We start from the raw sequence: 19,774 nt of genomic DNA, 5'->3' as shown, positions 1-19,774 counted from the left end.
CCATGGTAAGCCCCACCCCTCATGGCAAAATGTTGCAATTTGCCAGTCAATATGGAGGAGATAGAGTCAATATGACGTGATTCCATTAGAATTGACACACGAATCGCAGCATTTTGCCACTAGGGGGAGGGGCCTACTGATATGGGGCCATGTACCATCACCATCTACAACCCGCAGCTGCTGCAAGGTAAGTGTGTTGTGTGTATATCTACATGTATGTATATACGTAAAGTGTGTGTGTGTGTATGTATGTATATATCTATCTATCTATCTATCTATATATATATATATATATATATATGTATATATATATACATATATATATATCTCCAACCAATGTTTTACATGGTGAAAAAAATGCAGAATTGGGGTTTAGGGGTGCAGGCTTAAAAAAATAGCTTGCACTCCTGGGAATGGCCCTTAAAATTAATGGGTGTCAAAAAAAGTTTTTTCAAAAAATCAGGACACCCCAAAAAATTTGCTTGAATTCTGGGGTAAAAAAAAGTAAAAATGAGGGACAGAATCCTAAAGTAGCTAGATAGATTCCACAGGGTTTCCTCTTGTATGCGGCAGGTGTTTTCTTCATTGCGGGTAGTAACGGCAGGTGCATTTTTGAAGAATTTTTAAAAATACCTTTAGGGACTTAAAAATATCCTTGCACCCATTTTCATGTACCCCAAATTTGATGGAAATAAGTTTTTAAAAAAAAAAAATCGAAGTGCTATTCTTCACCCCTTCTTATTAAGCCGCATTTATGCACCTGCCGTGGCTATTACAAACCCCGACTTCCTTCAGCAGGCAAAAATGGGGGTACCCATAGTGATCCCCCATGTCTAGATATCTTTAGGGGGGTCCCAGGAACAATTCCCGAAAACTTCCGATTTCTTGCGATACTTACCTTTTCGCCGGCTCCCGTTTTAGCTGATTCCTAATTGAATACAGGGATAAAGCGGGCACGCGCCCGATACTTTATCCCCGTCAAACCTCCGATGTGGAGCAAAAAGTTCAGCAAAGACTTTTCGCTCCAAATTGAATACCCCCCTATGTATGTTTTTTGTAAGATGTATACATTGAATTTCATCTCATATATTTGTGAGAACACAACCCACAGCATTGAGGGAGTTACTGCACTTCAAAGAAATGTAGATGTCATCTACGGATTCTCTACGTAACTTCAGTGAACAGGTGCGCTGCTATTTTTTATTTATAATTATTAATTGATCCTTCTTTAGAGGTGTAAATCCAATTTGGTGCTAAGGGCCTGATTCAGAGCTGGACGCTCTGACCAGAGCGCTCGCTCTGAATCAGGGCCCTCCTCCATTAAAATGGAGCGTCGGCCTGGACGCTCGTATAGCTGTGGGTGACCACCCACAGCATATACGAGCGTCCAAAAAGATGGTTGCGATGGTCTTGACCATCAGACTTGCGACGGAGACCCTGCGGTAGGGTCTCCCTGCCACAAGCCCTGGAGTGATTTTGGCTCTATCAGAGCCAAAATCACTCCCACTGACATCACTAGTGATGTCAGTGGGGCCGGCTTCAGACTGTAGGCGTTCCCATGTGAACGCCTCCGTCTGGCAGGCACGCCCACCAAAGGGGGCGTGCTGTCCGTCACCATCGACAGCACGCCCCCTTTGGTGCGAGACCCGGAGCGACAGCTTGGCTGTCGCAGTCTGGGTCTCGCGCATGCGCACGATGGAGCTCCCTCCGTCGTGCGCATGCGCAGTGGGGAACATCGACCCACTTGCGAGCGTACTGCCGCTTGCGAGTGAGTCTGAATGACCCCCTAAGTTAGGTCCTGCAAACTGTTCTCATGGTAAATTGCACACTGAATTGCATTTGCAATTCAATTCCAAATTCACATTGGAAATTTGTAGGGGGTTTGTTCAAGTGAAAAGGTAGGCAAAATCTTTATTTTGAGGTAAAAATTTTGGGGCACAGTGCAGAACCTCTGGTACAATCACTCACAATGATAATCATGCACTTGGGCGGCTTAAGTAGCATAATTTGGCCAATAAGTACATGTGTGTGTTTAGATGAATTTCTCTAAAAAGCTCAATAATGAGTTAACTAAGGTGTGGGACAGTAATGTGGAAGTGTATTGATGGGAGGGGGAGTTTTGAATTTGCAGATGAGAGGTAATAGTGTAAACACTGAACAGTTACTATGCAGACAATCTTCTGTACCGCAAAATGCTGCAAAGACTTTCATTTGCCAAAAAAACACTTCCTTGCTATCATTTTACAACCATTAATAAGAAAAAGCAAAATCAACTATTTGTCACTCTTTCAGAACCTCCAGTACTATCCACGAACAGTCTTTTATATGGTCTCGCTATCTCTGTTGGCATTTTCTGGGGACCAGGATCAGGGCAATAGCTAGGGTGGTGCGGCCGGTGCTCCGCACAGAGCAGAACAACCCTGAGGGCAGAATTGGCCGCCCACCACAATGCTTTAAATGCCTCTTCAGCATGAAAGCCAGTGCAGGCTCAGTGTCTAACACTAGCCGCGCTGGCTAAGGGAAAGAGGGGAGGGCCGCACTGCTACTGTACTGAGTGCTTTTTTACACACACACACTGCCTGGACTGCCACCAGTGGGCTGCAGGGAGGATGCCTCTACTCCCTCCTCTCCCGGCAGAGACTCCGCCCCCTCTCCTCTGTGAAGCCCCGCCCCTTTCTCTCCTCTACCCTCTGTCTGTGCTTCTCCACTTCTTGTTCTCTCCTGTCTGTCCCTCTATCCTTCCTCTGGAGCTCTGCAGTCTGTTGAGAGCAAGCAGGCTACTTCTTGCTCACGTAAGTATTTGGGGAGGTGTGGGGGGCATATTAATGCAGTCTGTGGGTGGGTGTATTAATGCTGTCTAGGGGAAATGGTAATTGGATGGATGTGTAATAATATGGGGGGTATATTCTAGCTATCTGTGTAGTGGGTTGGGGTGTACTAATATTATAGGGGGTATATTACAGCTATCTGAGTAGTGGGTGGGGGTGTAGTAATATAGGGGGGTATATTACTGCTATCTGGGTGGTGGGTGACGGTGTAGTAATAATGCACCTGATTCAGAGGTGGATGGATCTGCAGTAGCAGCCACCACTGCATCTTTATGCTAATGCTGCAGATAGTGGGCATCCTTTTGAGTCGCCCACCAGCCACGGCACAAATCTGTCAATGTGCGCACAAAGATGAACCACCGATCAAACATCGGCTGCACCATCTGACAGAAGGTCCGTCAGATCATGGCTGCCAGTGGAACTGCGTCTTTCGATGCAGTTCCTAACACTGACACGCCCACCGCCATTAGCCACCCCCGTAGTCACCGCCCAGGAATGCCTATTGAAATTACATGGATTTCCATGCAGTTCCAATATGCGTCCTCTGCAATAACCATTGGGACGAATGAGCAGTGCGTTTCTGACACATGCACAGAAGTGAAACATTGGGCGCTTGTGTTACTAGTGCCCACCTCTGAATCAGGCCCTCTATGTGAGGTGAGGGGTACAGTAATAGCATCTGGGAGTAGATAAGGCAGAGTATTGATGCTGTACGTATATAACACACTTATACACAGCCTGTGGTTGGCCCCACTTTACATGGTGGTAGGATTCACACTTTTACATTTCTGCAGATCTGGAGGCTTGGACTTAAAGAAGCAACTGTCCAGGAGAGGAGATCGGCGGAATGTAGCAGATGAACTCAGCGGTAAGTAACTGTAACATGCAGCCACACACACATAATGTAGGGGTGTGCATCGGCCACTTTTCGTGTTTTGGATCTGGATCGATCTTCATGTTTTGGATCTGGATTGGTTTTGACAAAACCACCCTTCCGTGTTTTGGGTTCTGGGTTTTGTGTTTTGGATCTGTATTTTTTTTTAAAAAAGCATAAAAACTGCTAAAATCACAGAATTTGTGGGTTTTTCTGCTCCTATGCTATTATTAACCTCAATAACCTTAATTTCCACTCATTTCCAGTCTATTCTGAACACCTCACAATAGTGTTTTTATGTCCAAAAGGTTGCACCGAGGTAGCTGGATGACTATGCTAAGCGACACGAGTGGGCGGCACAAACACGTGGCCCATCTAGGAGTGACACTGCTGTGGCAGACAGGATGGCAGTTTGAAAAACTAGGCCCCAAACAGTACATAATGCAAGAAAAAAAAAGAGGTGCAAAATGGAATTGTCCTTGGGCCCTCCCACCCACCCTTATGTTGTATAAACAGGACATGCACACTTTAACAAACCAATCATTTCAGCGCCAGGGTCTGCCACACGACTGTGGCTGAAATGATTGGTTCGTTTGGGCCCCCACAAAACAAGCTGGCAATTAATCTGTCCCTGTATAAACTGGCTCTACAGAGGCAAGATGTCGTCCTCATCCTCCTCATCCACCGATTCCTCACCCTCTTCAGAGTTGTGTACATCCTCATTCTCACAGAGTACTAATTCGTCCCCGCTGGAATCCACCACCACAGGTCCCTCTGTAGGTTCTGGAGGCTGGTCTCCCTGGAAGAGTTGATAATTCATTTTTATGAACATCATCTTCTCCACATTTTGTGGAAGCAACCTCCTACGCCTTTCGCTGACAAGGTTCCCGGCTGCACTAAACACTCTTTCAGAGTACACACTGGAGGGGGGGCAACTCAGGTAAAATAGAGCCAGTTTGTACAGGGGCCTCCAAATTGCCTCTTTTTCCTGCCAGTACAGGTATGGATTGTCTGACATGCCTACTTGGATGCTGTCACCGATGTAATCCTCCACCATTCTGTCAATGGTGACAGTATCATATGCAGTGACAGTAGACATGTCAGAAATTGTTGCCAGGTCCTTCAGTCTGGACCAGATGTCCAAACTTGGTCCTGCCTGCCCTGCATCACCGCCAGCGGGTTGCTTAGGATACCTAAGTTATTTCCTGGCAGCCCCAGTTGCGGGAGAAAATGAAGAATGAGCTGTTGACGTGTCACGTTCCGCTTCAGCTGACAGTGTTTTCACCAGCAGGTCTTTTCACCTCTGCAGGCTTGTGTCGGCCGGAAAGAGAGACACCACATAGGCTTTAAACCTAGGATCGAGCACGGTGGCCAAAATGTAGTGGTCTGATTTCAACAGATTGACCTGGAATCCTGGCAAAGCGAATGAAGGGCTTCATCCACAAGTCCCACATGCCGAGCGGAATCGCTCCGTCTTAGCTCCTCCTCCACTTTCTCCAGCTGCTTCTGCAAAAGCCTGATTAGGGGAATGACCTGACTCAAGCTGGCAGTGTCTGAACAGTCTCGGTATCGCCTGCCTAGTGAAGTGGAATCTAGACAGGATTTGGAACCGGGGACACACTACCTACATCAATTGTCTAAATCCCACTGCACTAATGGCTAATGGCGGATACCGGACGCACGTCTAACACCAACATAGCAGTCAAGGCCTCAGTTATACGTTTTGCTTCAGGATGACTGCTGTCGTACTTCATCCTCATCGCTAAGGACTGTTGGAGGGTCAATTGTTTAGTAAAAGTAGTGGTGTTCCTACTTTCTCTCTGGGATGATGAACGACTCCCAGCAGCAACAGCAGCAGCAGCAGCAGTAGGCGTAGCATTGCAGGATCCTCTGGAGGAATCCCGGATAGGAGAATCAGTGATGCCAGTGACATAGCCTGCAGGACTACTTCCGATCCTGACTAAGGAGGAAATTGACGAGGAGGGAGTTGACCGTGTGTTTTGCAGGCGCTTGGATACAACAGGACGAAGGGATTTAGGTGTCCCTGGACTGCTTACGGTCTTAGCCAAAGTTTCTGAACTTGACAGTAACTTTTTATGAACGTGCTGCAGGTGACGTATAAGGGAGGATGTTCCTAGGTGGTTAACATCCCTACCCCTACTTATTTCACCTTTACATATGGTACATATGGCAAGACAGTTGTTGTCCGGATTTGGATAGAAATATTGCCAGACCAAAGAGGTGGAATAGGCATGACCGTGATGGGCTTTTTCATCCCATGGACAACAACTGTCTCCCCCGAAGCCTGATTTAAACAAACCACAGAATCCTCCTCGCCAACTTCCTCCTCAGCGCCATCTACACCAGTATCCTCATCCTGTTGTACTTCAACAGTGACATCTTCAATTTGCATATCAGCAAGTGGACTGTGGGTGCTCCTTTCAGCACTTGCAGAGGGTGTGCAAATAGTGGAAAGAGCCACCTCTTCCCATCAAGTGCTGGGAAGGTCAGGCATCGCAACTGCCACCACACTTGGACTCTCCTTGGGGATTTGTGATATCTTCTTAGAACGCACAGTTCTTCGCTGTGCTTTTGCCAGCTTAACTCGTTTGATTTTTTTAGCGGGATGAGGGCTTCCATCGTCATGTGAAGCTGAACCACTAGTCATGAACATAGGGAAAGACCTTAGCCGTTCCTTGCCACTCCGTGTCGTAAATGGCATATTGGCAAGTTTACGTTTCTCCTCAGATGATTTAAATGTTTTTTTTTTAATTCATTTTCCTGCACTTTGTCATTTGGGATTGTATATGCCCTCTACTATGACATTGGGCATAGGCCTTGGCAGACGACGTTGATGGCATGTTATCGTCTATGACATGACTAGTGGCAGCAGCTTCAGCACTAGGAGGAAGTGGTTCTTGATCTTTCCCTATTTATTTTATTTTTATCAGAGAAAGTTTGGTCCTCCATTTATGTTATATTGATATATACGTGCGGCTAAGGCGCACACAAACACAGACATTTTTTTTTAATTTTTGTTGGATACTAGTGCACTTTGTGGGTTACACGACCCTTTAAGCAATGAGCCAGCCGGCTCTTTACTTATGGGACACTGGCGCACGCTTGGCGCTGCTCCTTTGTTGATGCACGTGCAGCTACAGTGCACACAATTCACACAGAATAAAAGAAGAATTTTTTATTTTTTGTGGAGTGCACTTTGAGGGTTACACCACCCTTTAACAGACAGATGCACTGCTGCTTTGAGGATGCACGTACAGTGCAGACAATTCACAAACAAGAATATGGATTTTTTTGTTGGAGTGCACTTTGTGGGTTACACCACCCTTTAACGGATGAGCCAACCGGCCCTTTACTTATGACACAGGCGCACGCTTGGCGCTGCTCCTTCGTTGATGCACGTGCAACCACAGTGCACACAATTCACAAACACAGAAATTAATTTTTTATTTTGTTTGGAGTGCACTTTGGGGGTTACAGCCCCCTTTAAGGGACAAGCCAGCTGGCCCTTTACTTATGACATAGGCGCACGCTTGGCGTTACTTTGTTGATGCACGTGCGGCTACTGCGCACACAATTCACAAACACAGAAAAAAAATATAATTTTTTTTTTGGAGTGCACTTTGGAGGAGCACCCCTGATGCACAGATCACCCCCTGGACAACACTACAGCACCCCTCTAGGACTACAGCCTTTATGGGACACTGCACAACAGAGTCCAGCCAGCGCCTATAGACTTTGGAGTGGACACAGCCCCTATGGACAACTGACTGCACAACACAGCCCAGCCAGCCCCTATGACAGCAGCACAACACAGCTCAGCCAGCCCCTATGGACATCAGCAGCACAACACAGCCCAGTCAGCCCCTATGGACTGAGTGGTCACAGCCCCTATGGACAACAGCAGCACAACACAGCTGAGCCACCCTCTTCACTGTCCACAGCCGGAGTGAGAAATGGCGCTGACGCGGGGACCTTTTATAGAATCTAAAACCCGTGAGATCCGGAAGGCGGGATGATGACGTTTTGCCTCGATTTCAGATCCGAGTCAGGCGGGAAAAGTCGAGCCTGACTCTGATATGACTCGGATTGGGGGGGTTCGGATTTCAGAAATCCGAACCCGCTCATCCCTAATATAATGTATTGTAAAAAAATACACACACACACACACACACACACACACACACACACACACACACACACACACACACACACACACACACACACACACACACACACATATACACATCATCTGCCTACCTCTTAAATAGGGGCATCTCTTTCTGAAGTGCCCCGGGCCCCCTCTAGCTTTAATCCAGCCCTGGGGCCACAGGGAGGACGGTGCGGTCAGTGCCTCGCTCACCATGTGGAGTTGTCACAGCCAGCAGGCAGCGCTGGGCTGGCTGTGAGGAAGAGAGATATGGGTTGCATAGCGTGGGTAAGAGAGGGGGGATGTTTGGGCAGTGTGTCCAGTAGGGGGGCAGGTGAGGGAGGTGCTCTTTGAGGGGAGCAGTGTGTAGATGTGATGGGGCTGTGTGAGGAGGGCTGTGGGCTATGAGTGGGGACTGTGTGAGGAGTGCAGTTAGCTATGAGTGGTGGCTGTGTGAGGAGGGCAGTGAGCTATGAGTGGGGGCTGTGTGAGGAGGGCAGTAGCTATGAGTGGGGCCTGTGTGAGGAGGACAGTGAGCTATGAGTGGGGGCTGTGTGAGGAGGGAAGTGAGCAATGAGTGGGGGCTGTGTGAGGAGGGCTGTTAGCTATGAGTGAAGGCTGTGTGAGGAGGGCAGTTAGCTGGGAGGTGGGGGCAGTGTGGGCTGTGATTGAGGGCAGTGATAGCTATAAGTGGGGGTGGTGAGAGTGTGGGCTGTGATTGGGGACAGTGATAACTATAAGTGGGGCAGTAAGAGTGTGGGCTGTGATTGGGGACAGTGATAACTATAAGTGGGGCAGTAAGAGTGTGGGCTGTGATTGGGTGGTATAACATGTATAAGCGGCACTACTGTACACCATAATGTGTATAAGGTGTCTGTGTGGCATAATGTGTATAAGGGGCACTACTGTGTGACAATGTGTATAAGGGCCACTACTGTGTGGTATAATGTGTATAAGGGGCACTACTGTGTGACAATGTGTATAAGGGCCACTACTGTATGGTATAATGTGTATAAGGGCCACTACTGTATGGTATAATGTGTATAAGGGGTACTACTGTGTGGTATAATGTTTTTAAGGGGCTCTACTGTGTTGCGTAACATGTATAAGGGGTATTACTGTAAGGCGTAACATGCATAAAGGGGTTTGGGGCACTACTGTGTGGTATAATGTGTATAAGGGGCTCTACTGTGGTGTAACATTCATAAAGAGGTTTGGGGTACTACTTGTGTGATGTAATGTGAATAACGGACATATGCGGTTTAATGTTAACTGGTACTTTTGTGTGGTCACATCCCATTCCAGTGAGGCCACGCCCACCTTTATTTTTACTGCATGCCTACGCTGCGCACTATCCCTATTTCAAATATGGGGGGGGGGGGGGAACCAATGCTGTTTCTGGCACAGGGCACCAAAATGCCTAGCTACGGCACTGACCAGGATGGTTGCTGTTCTGGAAAGTTGGATTATTGTTGAAGCAAGAATTCAAAAATTATTTATCTTTAGTAATTAGAGAGAAAAAATACCTTTTGATTTTAGTTTACTTTATTACAATTTCAATAAAAAAAACCACACACTTAGCCATTTTATGTAGATTGGTTTTAAGTTCTAAGTTTATTATAGGCAAATATAAATAACTTAGACTTTTACAGTCAAACAACAAAAATGCCTAAAAATATATATTCCCACAGAGATCCCAACTTTAAATTTGGTGTAGATAATATTAAAACATCAAGGAATAGACAGTTTTTTGAAAATTGTAAGCCAAATGTTTCTCCAAAAATTTGTTCTTAAATGTTTCAGTCTGTTACCTTGAAATGTTGACTTATTTAAACCTAATCAAATGGTAATATACAGATGTGACACATCTAGCCTCCTTGCACGTTAAACAGCCTTTCTAGTCGTGCCATGCTGTGGTGTGACTCTGTAGCGCCGAGCGTATTTTCATGTGACTTTTTACCTTCCAGTGCGTCTTATTCAGCTTCTGCTGATTACAATGATATGCAGCATGCCTATATTCTGTGTGCAACTGTAGGTGTATCTGCATGTGAAGCACTACGTTATAGTGTCAGCTGCTGTGTTGCACGGAAAGACCCTCGGCGCTACCGAGGCACAGGACGCTGACGCGTTGTACACGTGTGTAAAACGATTTGTAGCGTGCAGAGGATAGATGTATGTGGACACATCTTAATGAAACTTAATATTCTGATTTTTTTCCATTTAAATCTCTCAATACCAGTCTTAGAAAAAAAATTGTTTTTGTATGTTCACAATTGCCATCATTTTCTGACCCTTTTAAATCCCAAACTAAATGAGATAAAAAAATTATTTTTTAGATATTTCCTTTCTAGTGATAAATGTGTGCAGAGAATAAAAGTAAATGTTAAGGTCATTTTGTATGTGCATGTTATAAAATCACTCCAACATGTCCCCCAGATCTCCTTCTAGATTCACTCAGCGGTTGTATAAAAAAAACCCTAAAAAATAAATATATAGACTGCACTATGATTTGGGCCCAGAGCAATTAAAAGATTAGTTTCAGTGCTTTAGCATCAATGTAATTTCCTTAGTTGCCCCATGTTAAGTGCCAAAATTAAAATTCACAGCACTCTTCAGTCAGTATACAGAGCTTATTATTTGTATAAAAAAAGAACATTTATATAGTGTACTATTGCTAGCTTGTGTATAAAACATTACATTTAATACTTTCACAATAAAGCAGAAGTAACAAATTCATAGAAGATGGAGTTTAAATTCAATCTGCAATTCGGAAATGGCCATTTGGAAACATTCATTCTGGTAGTCAGTCGTATTTTGCAGATTATAACTGCTTGTAATTTGTTACTTGAGACTACTCACTTCATCAGACAAGAAGGGGGCAAATTGGCATTTCGTACGGTAGCCAATCTACGCTCACTTTCCTACACACCTTTGTTATGCAAGGGAAAATAAGCAAAGATATTGACCACATCAACAGAAATGTAATAGTTTTCCATAACTTTTGACTAATTAGAGAAAAAAGTGTTTAATCCTATGATGGACATTATAAAAAAAAACACATTAAATAAAAAGACAAAGATGATCTAGATTAAAAATAAAAGAAATAGCAGAAATAATTGAAGCACAGAAGCAAAAAAACAAAAACCTCCTGTATGTTCACAGAGTGCCGGATTTAGAGATCCTGACTACATCCCGATTCAGAGATGAACGCTAATGCAATCGTAGCTGCAATTTCCCACAGAGTGCAGCTGAAAAAATATGCCAATGACCCACTCGCCCTCCAGTGCTTACAGACGCCCACTGAAAGCATCTCGCATCCAATGCTCCTGCACAAAACCGGAAACATCAAATGCAGAACAGACGGCCACTAGCTTCTGAGTAAAGGTGCCCACACACACAGCGATATTTTACCCGATCTGGCCGATTCCGATGCATTGGAACGACAGATTGTGTAAAATATGCCAAAATCGTGAGTAAATTGTGAGTCCCCACTCACGATCACAATGTGATGCGCATCCCCGCTGGTCGCACATCACATTTGCAGATCTACCGTGCTGTAGGGCAGATCTGGCAATCTAGGATACAATACACAGTGAAAAGTCTGCATGCAGGAAAGATCGTATGAAAATTGGACACCAAATTGTGTGCAGAGCTGCCGGGGAGAGTTTCAATGGAAATCGTACACATCAGTTGTGTGCACATCGGTATGTGTGTGAGCACCTTAAGTTTAAGATGCCGCAGACATAGACGCTCTCCAGACATCCAGAGGGCTCTCCTGCTGCTAGCAAGGACACAGTGGCTAATTTATGGATGCCCAGGAAACAGTGTTTAAATGGTCCGACATGCCGGTCACTCAATTTGCAAGTGATTCCCCTGTGCAAGTGTAATCCCAAATCAATTACTGCGTGTGCGCAGTGCAGCTTACATGCATGCACAATGGCTAACAATCCCGCGATCTACATAAATATAAGCATTGCGTACATCTCTGAATCAGGCCCAGACTTCATTCAGCTGTTCCTACTTGTATTTTTGTTGTTTTTATCTCTCAATCTGCTGGGTTAGGGCAGAAAGCACTGACAGTACACACATTTGCTTTTGAAACTGATTTTCAGATTGGTAAGCAAGTTAGCAGAGACTGTGAATCCTTTGGTCAGGCTTGGAAAGGTGGTGAATAGGAAAAATGATTAGTAGATGGCCAGAAATGTGTGGCTCAAGGGGGATTTGTTGATGAATACTATACTGAAGTTAGTGTTACACTACTCATCAATATTTTTAGAAACTACATTTTTTTAAAATAATTTTAAACCATTCTGTGGGAACACAGTGGTACAGCATCTTTATCTAATATCCAAACTTGTAGTTTAACAGTTGGGAGAGGCAGACAGGCTATACATAATTGTACATTAAATTTAGTCCTTAATACATATTTGAATAGAATATTGGTGCTGCGGTGCATGTGGTTTGCCATGGGAGGAGGGTCCTCCTTGCCTTGCTTTATTGTAGGCTGCATTGCATGTGAAAGCTTAATGAAGAATATATATATATATATATATATATATATATATAAAATAGGAGTGTCAGTCATTATTTTCATGCAGTGCAGCTTCTATTCATTGGATTACAGTATGTCTGAATTCATACCTATGTGATTTAAATCCTGTTTCCTGGTGTTTTTGATGCATGAGAACAGGATAAAAAATGCTGTGAAATTGAATGAACAATATGGCTTTTATGACACAATTTCTCTCTGCATTGAGAGTACTTTGTAGAGGTGAGCGGTTCGGTTCTACTCTGATACATGCTTGCCAACTTATAAATTCTCCTCCCCAGGAGAAACAGGTGGGCAGAGTTGGGGGGCGGACCGTCCAGCTTGCGTCATTAAGCTCCGCCCCTTGCAAGAATTCGCTACGAACACCGGATAATTAAAACAGGGACGGGGCTACATTAAGCGATTCTCATAGAAAAGCATCATTAAGCCCTGCCCCCAATGCACAGAGCCGCCGATCCTGGGAATATTCTTCCCATTCTGCCCACTTCACTAGTGGCCAGGGGTGCGGGGGGTTACCCTACAAATCGTGAGCCTTCCGGGAGGGTAGGCAAGTATGTTCTGATATGGTCAGATCTGAAAATCAGCATCTTATTGGTTTCCGGCTCTCGTGTTTTGGATAGCCAATAATAAATCTGAACTTGTGCTAATTTGGCACAAAGATCAAAGTAGAACCGAACCACTCATCTCTAGTGTATTGTTATGCTCCAATGTAGCATGTTCCCTATTTCCTAGTCAGTCAATTGAATCGACACAACAATCAAATGTTTTTGCCTGCTTGTTTCATGATTGCATGGAAATACAGGTGTGAATACATTGTGATATCAAACCCACAGTATACGAGAATGGTGCCACTTCTGACTGCTGTGTTTACAGTATACATTGCTACTTCCATAGCATCAGTATACAGTACAATTCCAACACTTTCTGCAACAAAGAGCTGCTATGTTCTCTGTCTACAGTGCGGTTCCCACGTCATTGTATATCATAACCTATAATAGAGCCACCTCCTGACAGCACTTGGCTGTCAAACCCAGAAAGTCCTTCCTTTTTTACCACGGAAGCAGGGATTATAGTCCTAATAAGACCGATGACAGTGTACATGCTCTTAACACCTTTGTCATGTGCTGTTTATTTGTAGGGTCTCTTCCTTGTCTGTCATCAAGTAGAGATCTTCCATTGTCTGTCCTTCTGTGTGTTAGCTTATTTCTAAGATTCATTTAATGTCTAGCTCCAGTAGTCCACTGCCAATTTGGCTTATATCGGACATTGTTGCTACACAGTATTATATTTAGTTAGCATTTCTGCCTTGTTTGACTCCGACCAAAGCACTGTTGGCATAGCACTTATTCCAATACATGTTTTTTATGGGTTTTCTCAGGTGCTCATGCTGTCTCCCACAGTCCAAAGACAAATATGTAAGTCATACCATTTGCAATATTTTACTTAAACTCTCCGGGAGGTTACAGATAGCAGCTGGGAGGTGCAGGTAATGCACAGTGAATTGTGGACCTTCTCCTCACTGCTCAATGACGCAGTTTGCAGCAGCTGTAGTTGGGGCCAGAGTATTGTGATGCACAGGGAATAGCAATCATATTGTGCACTTCCCAAATTAATTTGTCAAATAAGGGACATAGGAGCCCATTTTTCAAGCAGGTTTTTTCATAAAATTATGCAGAAACTGTATAAAAACATCCTAATGGAGGAGATCTCACAGAAATCGCCTGCAAAAGGCTAACTATTGCTGCAGACCGCTGTCCCCATTATTATCAGTGGAGACTGTATTCTGACATATATGTATACATATGTCATAAACCACTTTATGCTTAAGGAGGCATTTTCAGAGAATTTTAAGATCCCTCTGTAAACGAACACACTGTAAACTAGCACAGTGTCAGTTTCCCAGGCGGAGTCTTTAAAAAATGTGAAAGACTCCTTCGATACTCCCGGGATATAGTGGTTATAGCTATCGTTGTCCTGCAAGTTATATTTAGTACATAGCGGGTATAATCATGCGAAAAATGATTATCCCCACTGCAGTGTATATTGCAAAACATTGCTGGACTTCAGCGATTCTTTGTACATATGCCCCATAGTCTACTCTCCCATAAGTCAGGCATAGCTCCTCGAAGTTTCAGAGACCCTCAGACATTTCCGAGAGTAGAAAACTTTATGGTAGATTAATTGTCTGCTTATTAAATAGACCATGGTATGTGTGTAAGAAAATGAAGCAGGCTTTGCTGCAGCAGTCTACCTAAATAAAGTTCTTTGTTTGTACAGCTATGCAGAATGTAATAGCACCAAGTAAAGGATAACTTTAGTCTTAACACCCTGCACATATACTACATTACTATATTCTCCTGTAATACACAAGATGCATTATAGTAATAACATCCACAGTCTATAAATATGAGTGTTTTGTGGATAGTTTTTTTAGTTAACGGCTTAGTGGATAACTTAGGCAGACAGATTTACTGGTCATACTAACTTACTCAGTAATGCCTAAACATTTATATGTATTTTATGTTTGTGAAATTTGCAGCTTTCAAAGATCCATACTAAATTATATTGTTGGATGAGTTGTCTAGTTTCAGATGTCATATTGAAGAAATGGAATATGTATCATTAATGAAAACCAAAGGTTATCGTCTAGAAGTATATGTTGTAACGTCATCTTTTTGGGCCACACAGAATATCCAGAATGTGCTGGTGAAACAACTGAAGAAACAGAGCTTTGGGCAAAACCTCTTCTTCATCTCTGGCAGACCAAGGTGCAGAGTTTTACAGCTGAAAGAGAGTATAATGATTTGGTCTCGAAAGTCAAGCCATATTGTGCCATTTGCAGTCTCTTTTTGCCCTACTACAAGGTAAGCTTTATATGAAAATAAGTCTATAAAAATAAGACCTTTTCATTTAATCCATAACTCCAAATCATTTAAATGCTTATAAATAAACAGCTGAAAATATAAGTAGTATATTTTGCTTTCTAATAGTTAACTCTGGTAGTCGTCTTCTAGTTGCAGGTTCCGATTTACTTCTGTATCTTGTATGCACTAAACTTGTATCACCCTAAGGCTTAAACCTCATCCATTAGTTGTTCATAGACCATGACATTTTAACACATGCACATATTAGTAACATGCTCCTTCTCATTGCTGGAGCCTTTCATGCTGCAGTTTTAGTGCAATAACTATTTATAAGACACAATCAAGAGACCGTGGCTTCTGGTTCTCCCATTCTCAATCTCCATTCTCAACCTTACTGCAGAGTCTGAGGAAAATGGCTACATTAAGCAGCCTCAGCTAGGGGAAGGAGCAAATATAGTTACTTAAATATAGTTAGTAGGTAATAGTACAGATTTAAATTAATCACATACTAAATTTAGAGTAAGGAAATTCTGCCAGGTCAACTAAATAATAACCGTTCTTTATTGCCCAGAGTAAAAGCTCATAGCATCTACTATTAACACTAAAATAACTACCTGCATTTACAGATTTATTGTAAAATATATACATAATCTTCGGAATACATATAAACAATGCTATCAGAAAATAGATGCCACCTATTTATGCCGCATTTAAAAGCAATATCATAGCAAGACAATTGGGATGATTGTGAGTTGGGAACAAAGCAAAATAATCAAGTAACATTGTTTCTGGAACAAACCATATTGCCATGTAAGGGGGTGCACAGAATACCGACAGCAATCTGAATTCGGCTCCAGAATCCCGACCATCTGCATCCTGACGGTAAGTGAGGAGAATTAGGCACTAGGGGGGTGGTTAGGGTTAGGCTGCTGTAAAGGTGGGTTATGGGGAGGGTGAGGGGTTTGGCTACTTACCTTCAGCGTTGGGATTCTGACTGTCAGGATGCCATTGTCGATATTCTGACCCCAGACATCCCGACCACCCGGCTCCCATAACCCAACTTAAAATACATTTATTATGCATGCATGGTAAATACTGGCTGCTGCTGCATGTAGCCCACAAATGCTGGATTTCTTTATTTTTACACTGCAATGTAGATATGAGCTAGGGCATGTCCCTTCCCAATCTAAATCTCGGCACATTTTAAATCTGCCCCACCTGCAGTGCAACATGGATTTGCCAAGGTGTAAAGTTACTTGCTCTTTTTTGCTTTGCTCCCAACTTGGAATCAGCGCTTCAGGGATACATATGTCTTTATCGACAATCACAACGTCGACAAGCAGAACGGGTACCCCGGGATGCAGACTGCATTATGTCAACAATAGTACTTGAAGAATTGTAGATGGGCTCACAGTTCAATTGTAAACATGATGGTAATCATCATGTTTACAGTTGTACTTTCAGTGACAAGACGAGAACTTCCCTGGCTGCAGAAGTCTGTTTCCTCATAATGTGTTTTAAAACAGATTCAGTGTCGCCAGCAATGATGACGCCACATTAGGATGGTATTACAACATAGAAATAGACTTGTGAAGAGAGGAATAAAAAAATTGGCCATATCTTTCTGCTTCCTCCCTGGGTTTTAAGCACCACCATTGCATTATGTAGCATACACCTATATACTGTGCAGGTGCGGAGGAAGAATTAGTTCATATAAAATATATTTAAATACTTTATAGGACTGTTTAATAAGGAAAATGAGTAGAGATATAGGAAGAGGAGGTATTTGTACTCACCTCTTTAGCTTAATGGGTTACTGTGATTCTGTTCTGTCCCAATTTTCTTTAAACTGTCCCCAAGTAATCCTTTGATATTTGTGTCTGCGCTTCTTCTGTGAATCTCAGAAATAGTGGTTGGCACATCAAGATCATCAGCACTGGCATGAATAGAAAGTGTTCATGCTCGTTCCAATTGTGTATATTATCAATTATATATATTTTTTTACCAGACTATCACGTTATTTTACATTCCTCAAATCACAATGTTGTGTCAATTCTTTGCTGTCCCCCCATATTTTCCTTTATTATCACATGAGGGGTTAGTGTCCTTACATTACAACTAAAATGTTCATATAATATGTAAAATTACTTTGGCCATGGAAATGTCTTTATAAATCATGCCCTTAGTGCTTTCACTGTTGTAATGTATAATTAGAACATTTTATGACTTATTTATCAAATGAATAAAAACAGTAAAGCATGTAAAAATGTACAAATGACCCCAACAGTGCGGCTGGTAGCGGCGGTGGGACATGGAGGAAACAAGTGGCCGTTAGCTGCAGCCGGGACCGGGGGGAGCGCGTGGTCGGCCTTGAGAGCTGCGGGTTGCGGCAGCATACAGATGCAGCATGCACGGAGCTAGGAGATCCAGTACTGGGTCTGCAAAGCCCAGTGCTGGTTGTTCTTTGGGAAGTGGTGGGGCACGCCTTTTTTATTTTTTTATTTGAACACTTTCGTTTTTTTAAACACCGCAGCACAGACGGATCTCACTGATCCGTCCATGCATCTGTGTTTATTTTTATCACACACACATCACGGATATCCCTGATCCGAGTCTGCATCTGTCTTCCTACAACGCCTGCTACCCCCCCCCCGGATCCCAGCTGCAGCTAACGCCCACTTCCTTCTCCCGAATCCCACCGCTGCTACCGCCCACACTGGCCAGCCATCTTTTGTGCACCCAAGTGAAGCCACAACTGAAGCCACACCCTGCTGAAGGCACCAACTGAGGCTGCGCAACAAGTTTAAGCTTCCTATCTGTGTAATGGCGCATTTGTGAGGTAATAGTTTAAAAACTGTAAGTTTCTAATTTACCTGAACCCCAAAAGCACCTACCCTGGAACAATAGCTACCTAATAAAACAAACCCCAAGTCTAAATTCGCCTCCTACCCTGACTTATGCCTTCCCAAAAATCCTCTATAGAGAACAGCAGAAAAGTGGTCCTAATTGAGTGTGTCAAAATAAACTGACAGTTGGAACTTTAGATTACTCCCAAATCCTAATTTTTTATGTTTTTGCCCTGAAATGTGACATGCAGCACCAAGCGACAGTTCAACCCGCCCATGCCAAATTTCAGTTCTGTACCTCCAATAGCCCCTTAAACACCATGCCCCCCTCGGGAGTTGTCTATGAAAGAATTCCAATTTTTTTGATCCCTACGTCATTTGTCCCCTGTATTTTGTCAACCAGGACTGACTCAGATTAGTTTGGTGCTGATTGTGCTTAATACAGGGGACACCTACGTCGTTTGTCCCCTTTATTTAGCAAAACTAGCACTGGGGCTCCAAAGCCTGCTGCTGGTTGTGCTGTGAGGGCACGTAATTTTTTTTTTCAGTATACACATTTATTTTTTAACAGATGCATGGATGGATCTCACTGATTCGTCCATGCATCTGTGTCTTATTGATTTGATTTTCTCAGGTGCATGCTCAGTGCCAGTGAGTTCCACCACTGTTTGCCACCCATCTGCATCACTTTGGCTTCTTCCCATCAGTGCTGCTTAATCTCCCCCCCACCCTCTCCTCGCCTATCTGTCCCCATCCACACTACTCTCTCTCTTCCACCATCCACTCCACTCTTAGCTCATCTGTGCAGCTCTATCTTCTGCTCAGACCTCATAGACTGAATGTGTGTATTCCAAATGAGCACACAATTCTGTGAATTAGCAGCTCCACCATTTTGTGAGTGACAGCAATCTCACTCTGTGAGAGTGCGGAATCTGCAGATAACCACAGGGTGTGATGGCATACCATATCTGTATTCTGCAAGGAACAGGTCCATTAAGTTGTCAGCCTTAAAGATCGGAATTTCATTGATTTCTTAAGATCAAGTGGCACAAATTCAGTAGGTTTTGTGAAATTTCAGATCATGTTTAAGAAGCCTTAATGGGACATGTGAAACTGTAAGCTTTCTTGTCTATGGGAAAAAAATAAATAAAATATATATCTATATCTATATATATATATATATATATATATATATATTAGTCCAAAAAATATATCCAATAAGGAAGGATGCACTCTCCTTTTGAAAGCGAAGAAACAATTTATTCTTGTTACAGAACATCATATTGGTCACAGAGAATTTGCAATGCGGTCGACGTTTCGGTTCCCAGGTGAACCTTTCTCAAGACCTTTTCAAATAGTGGACATCATAGACATAATTTCAGATAGTAGTCATCAAATATGAAATTACAAAATTCTGTGAAAATGACAAGAAACACAATAACTTGTCTAGCAGGCTCCAAAATACTTAAAATCACATATACACCCGTGTTGAAAGAAAGACACCTGTTACCTGACAAAAAAACTTTTTCACCAAGTATCAGTGCAGGTAATCTATTCAGCCCCTATGTGCAAGGATATGGATAGATAGATAGATAGATACCTCCATATAGTTAGTATTTGCATATTTGCCCCAATTAGCATAGGG

At 43.2% G+C, this 19,774-nt stretch overlaps 1 protein-coding gene across 1 annotated transcript in view; it reads left to right on the top strand.

The window, feature by feature from the left end:
- LOC148523863 (lysine-specific demethylase 4C-like) overlaps positions 1-19,774 on the top strand; it is a 378,114-nt gene that overhangs the window by 205,026 nt on the left and 153,314 nt on the right. The window contains exon 7 of the mRNA XM_088472582.1: positions 15,108-15,283. Coding sequence (XP_088328708.1) covers positions 15,108-15,283 — 176 coding nt within the window. The remainder of the gene's footprint in view (positions 1-15,107; positions 15,284-19,774) is intronic.

This window comes from Taudactylus pleione, unplaced genomic scaffold (assembly GCF_031769625.1).
Source record: "Taudactylus pleione unplaced genomic scaffold, aTauple2 ptg000127l, whole genome shotgun sequence".
In the NCBI taxonomy this organism is placed as follows: domain Eukaryota; kingdom Metazoa; phylum Chordata; class Amphibia; order Anura; family Myobatrachidae; genus Taudactylus; species Taudactylus pleione.
The sequence above is the reverse complement of the archived record's forward strand: the minus strand, read 5'-3'. Positions and strand labels throughout refer to the sequence as shown.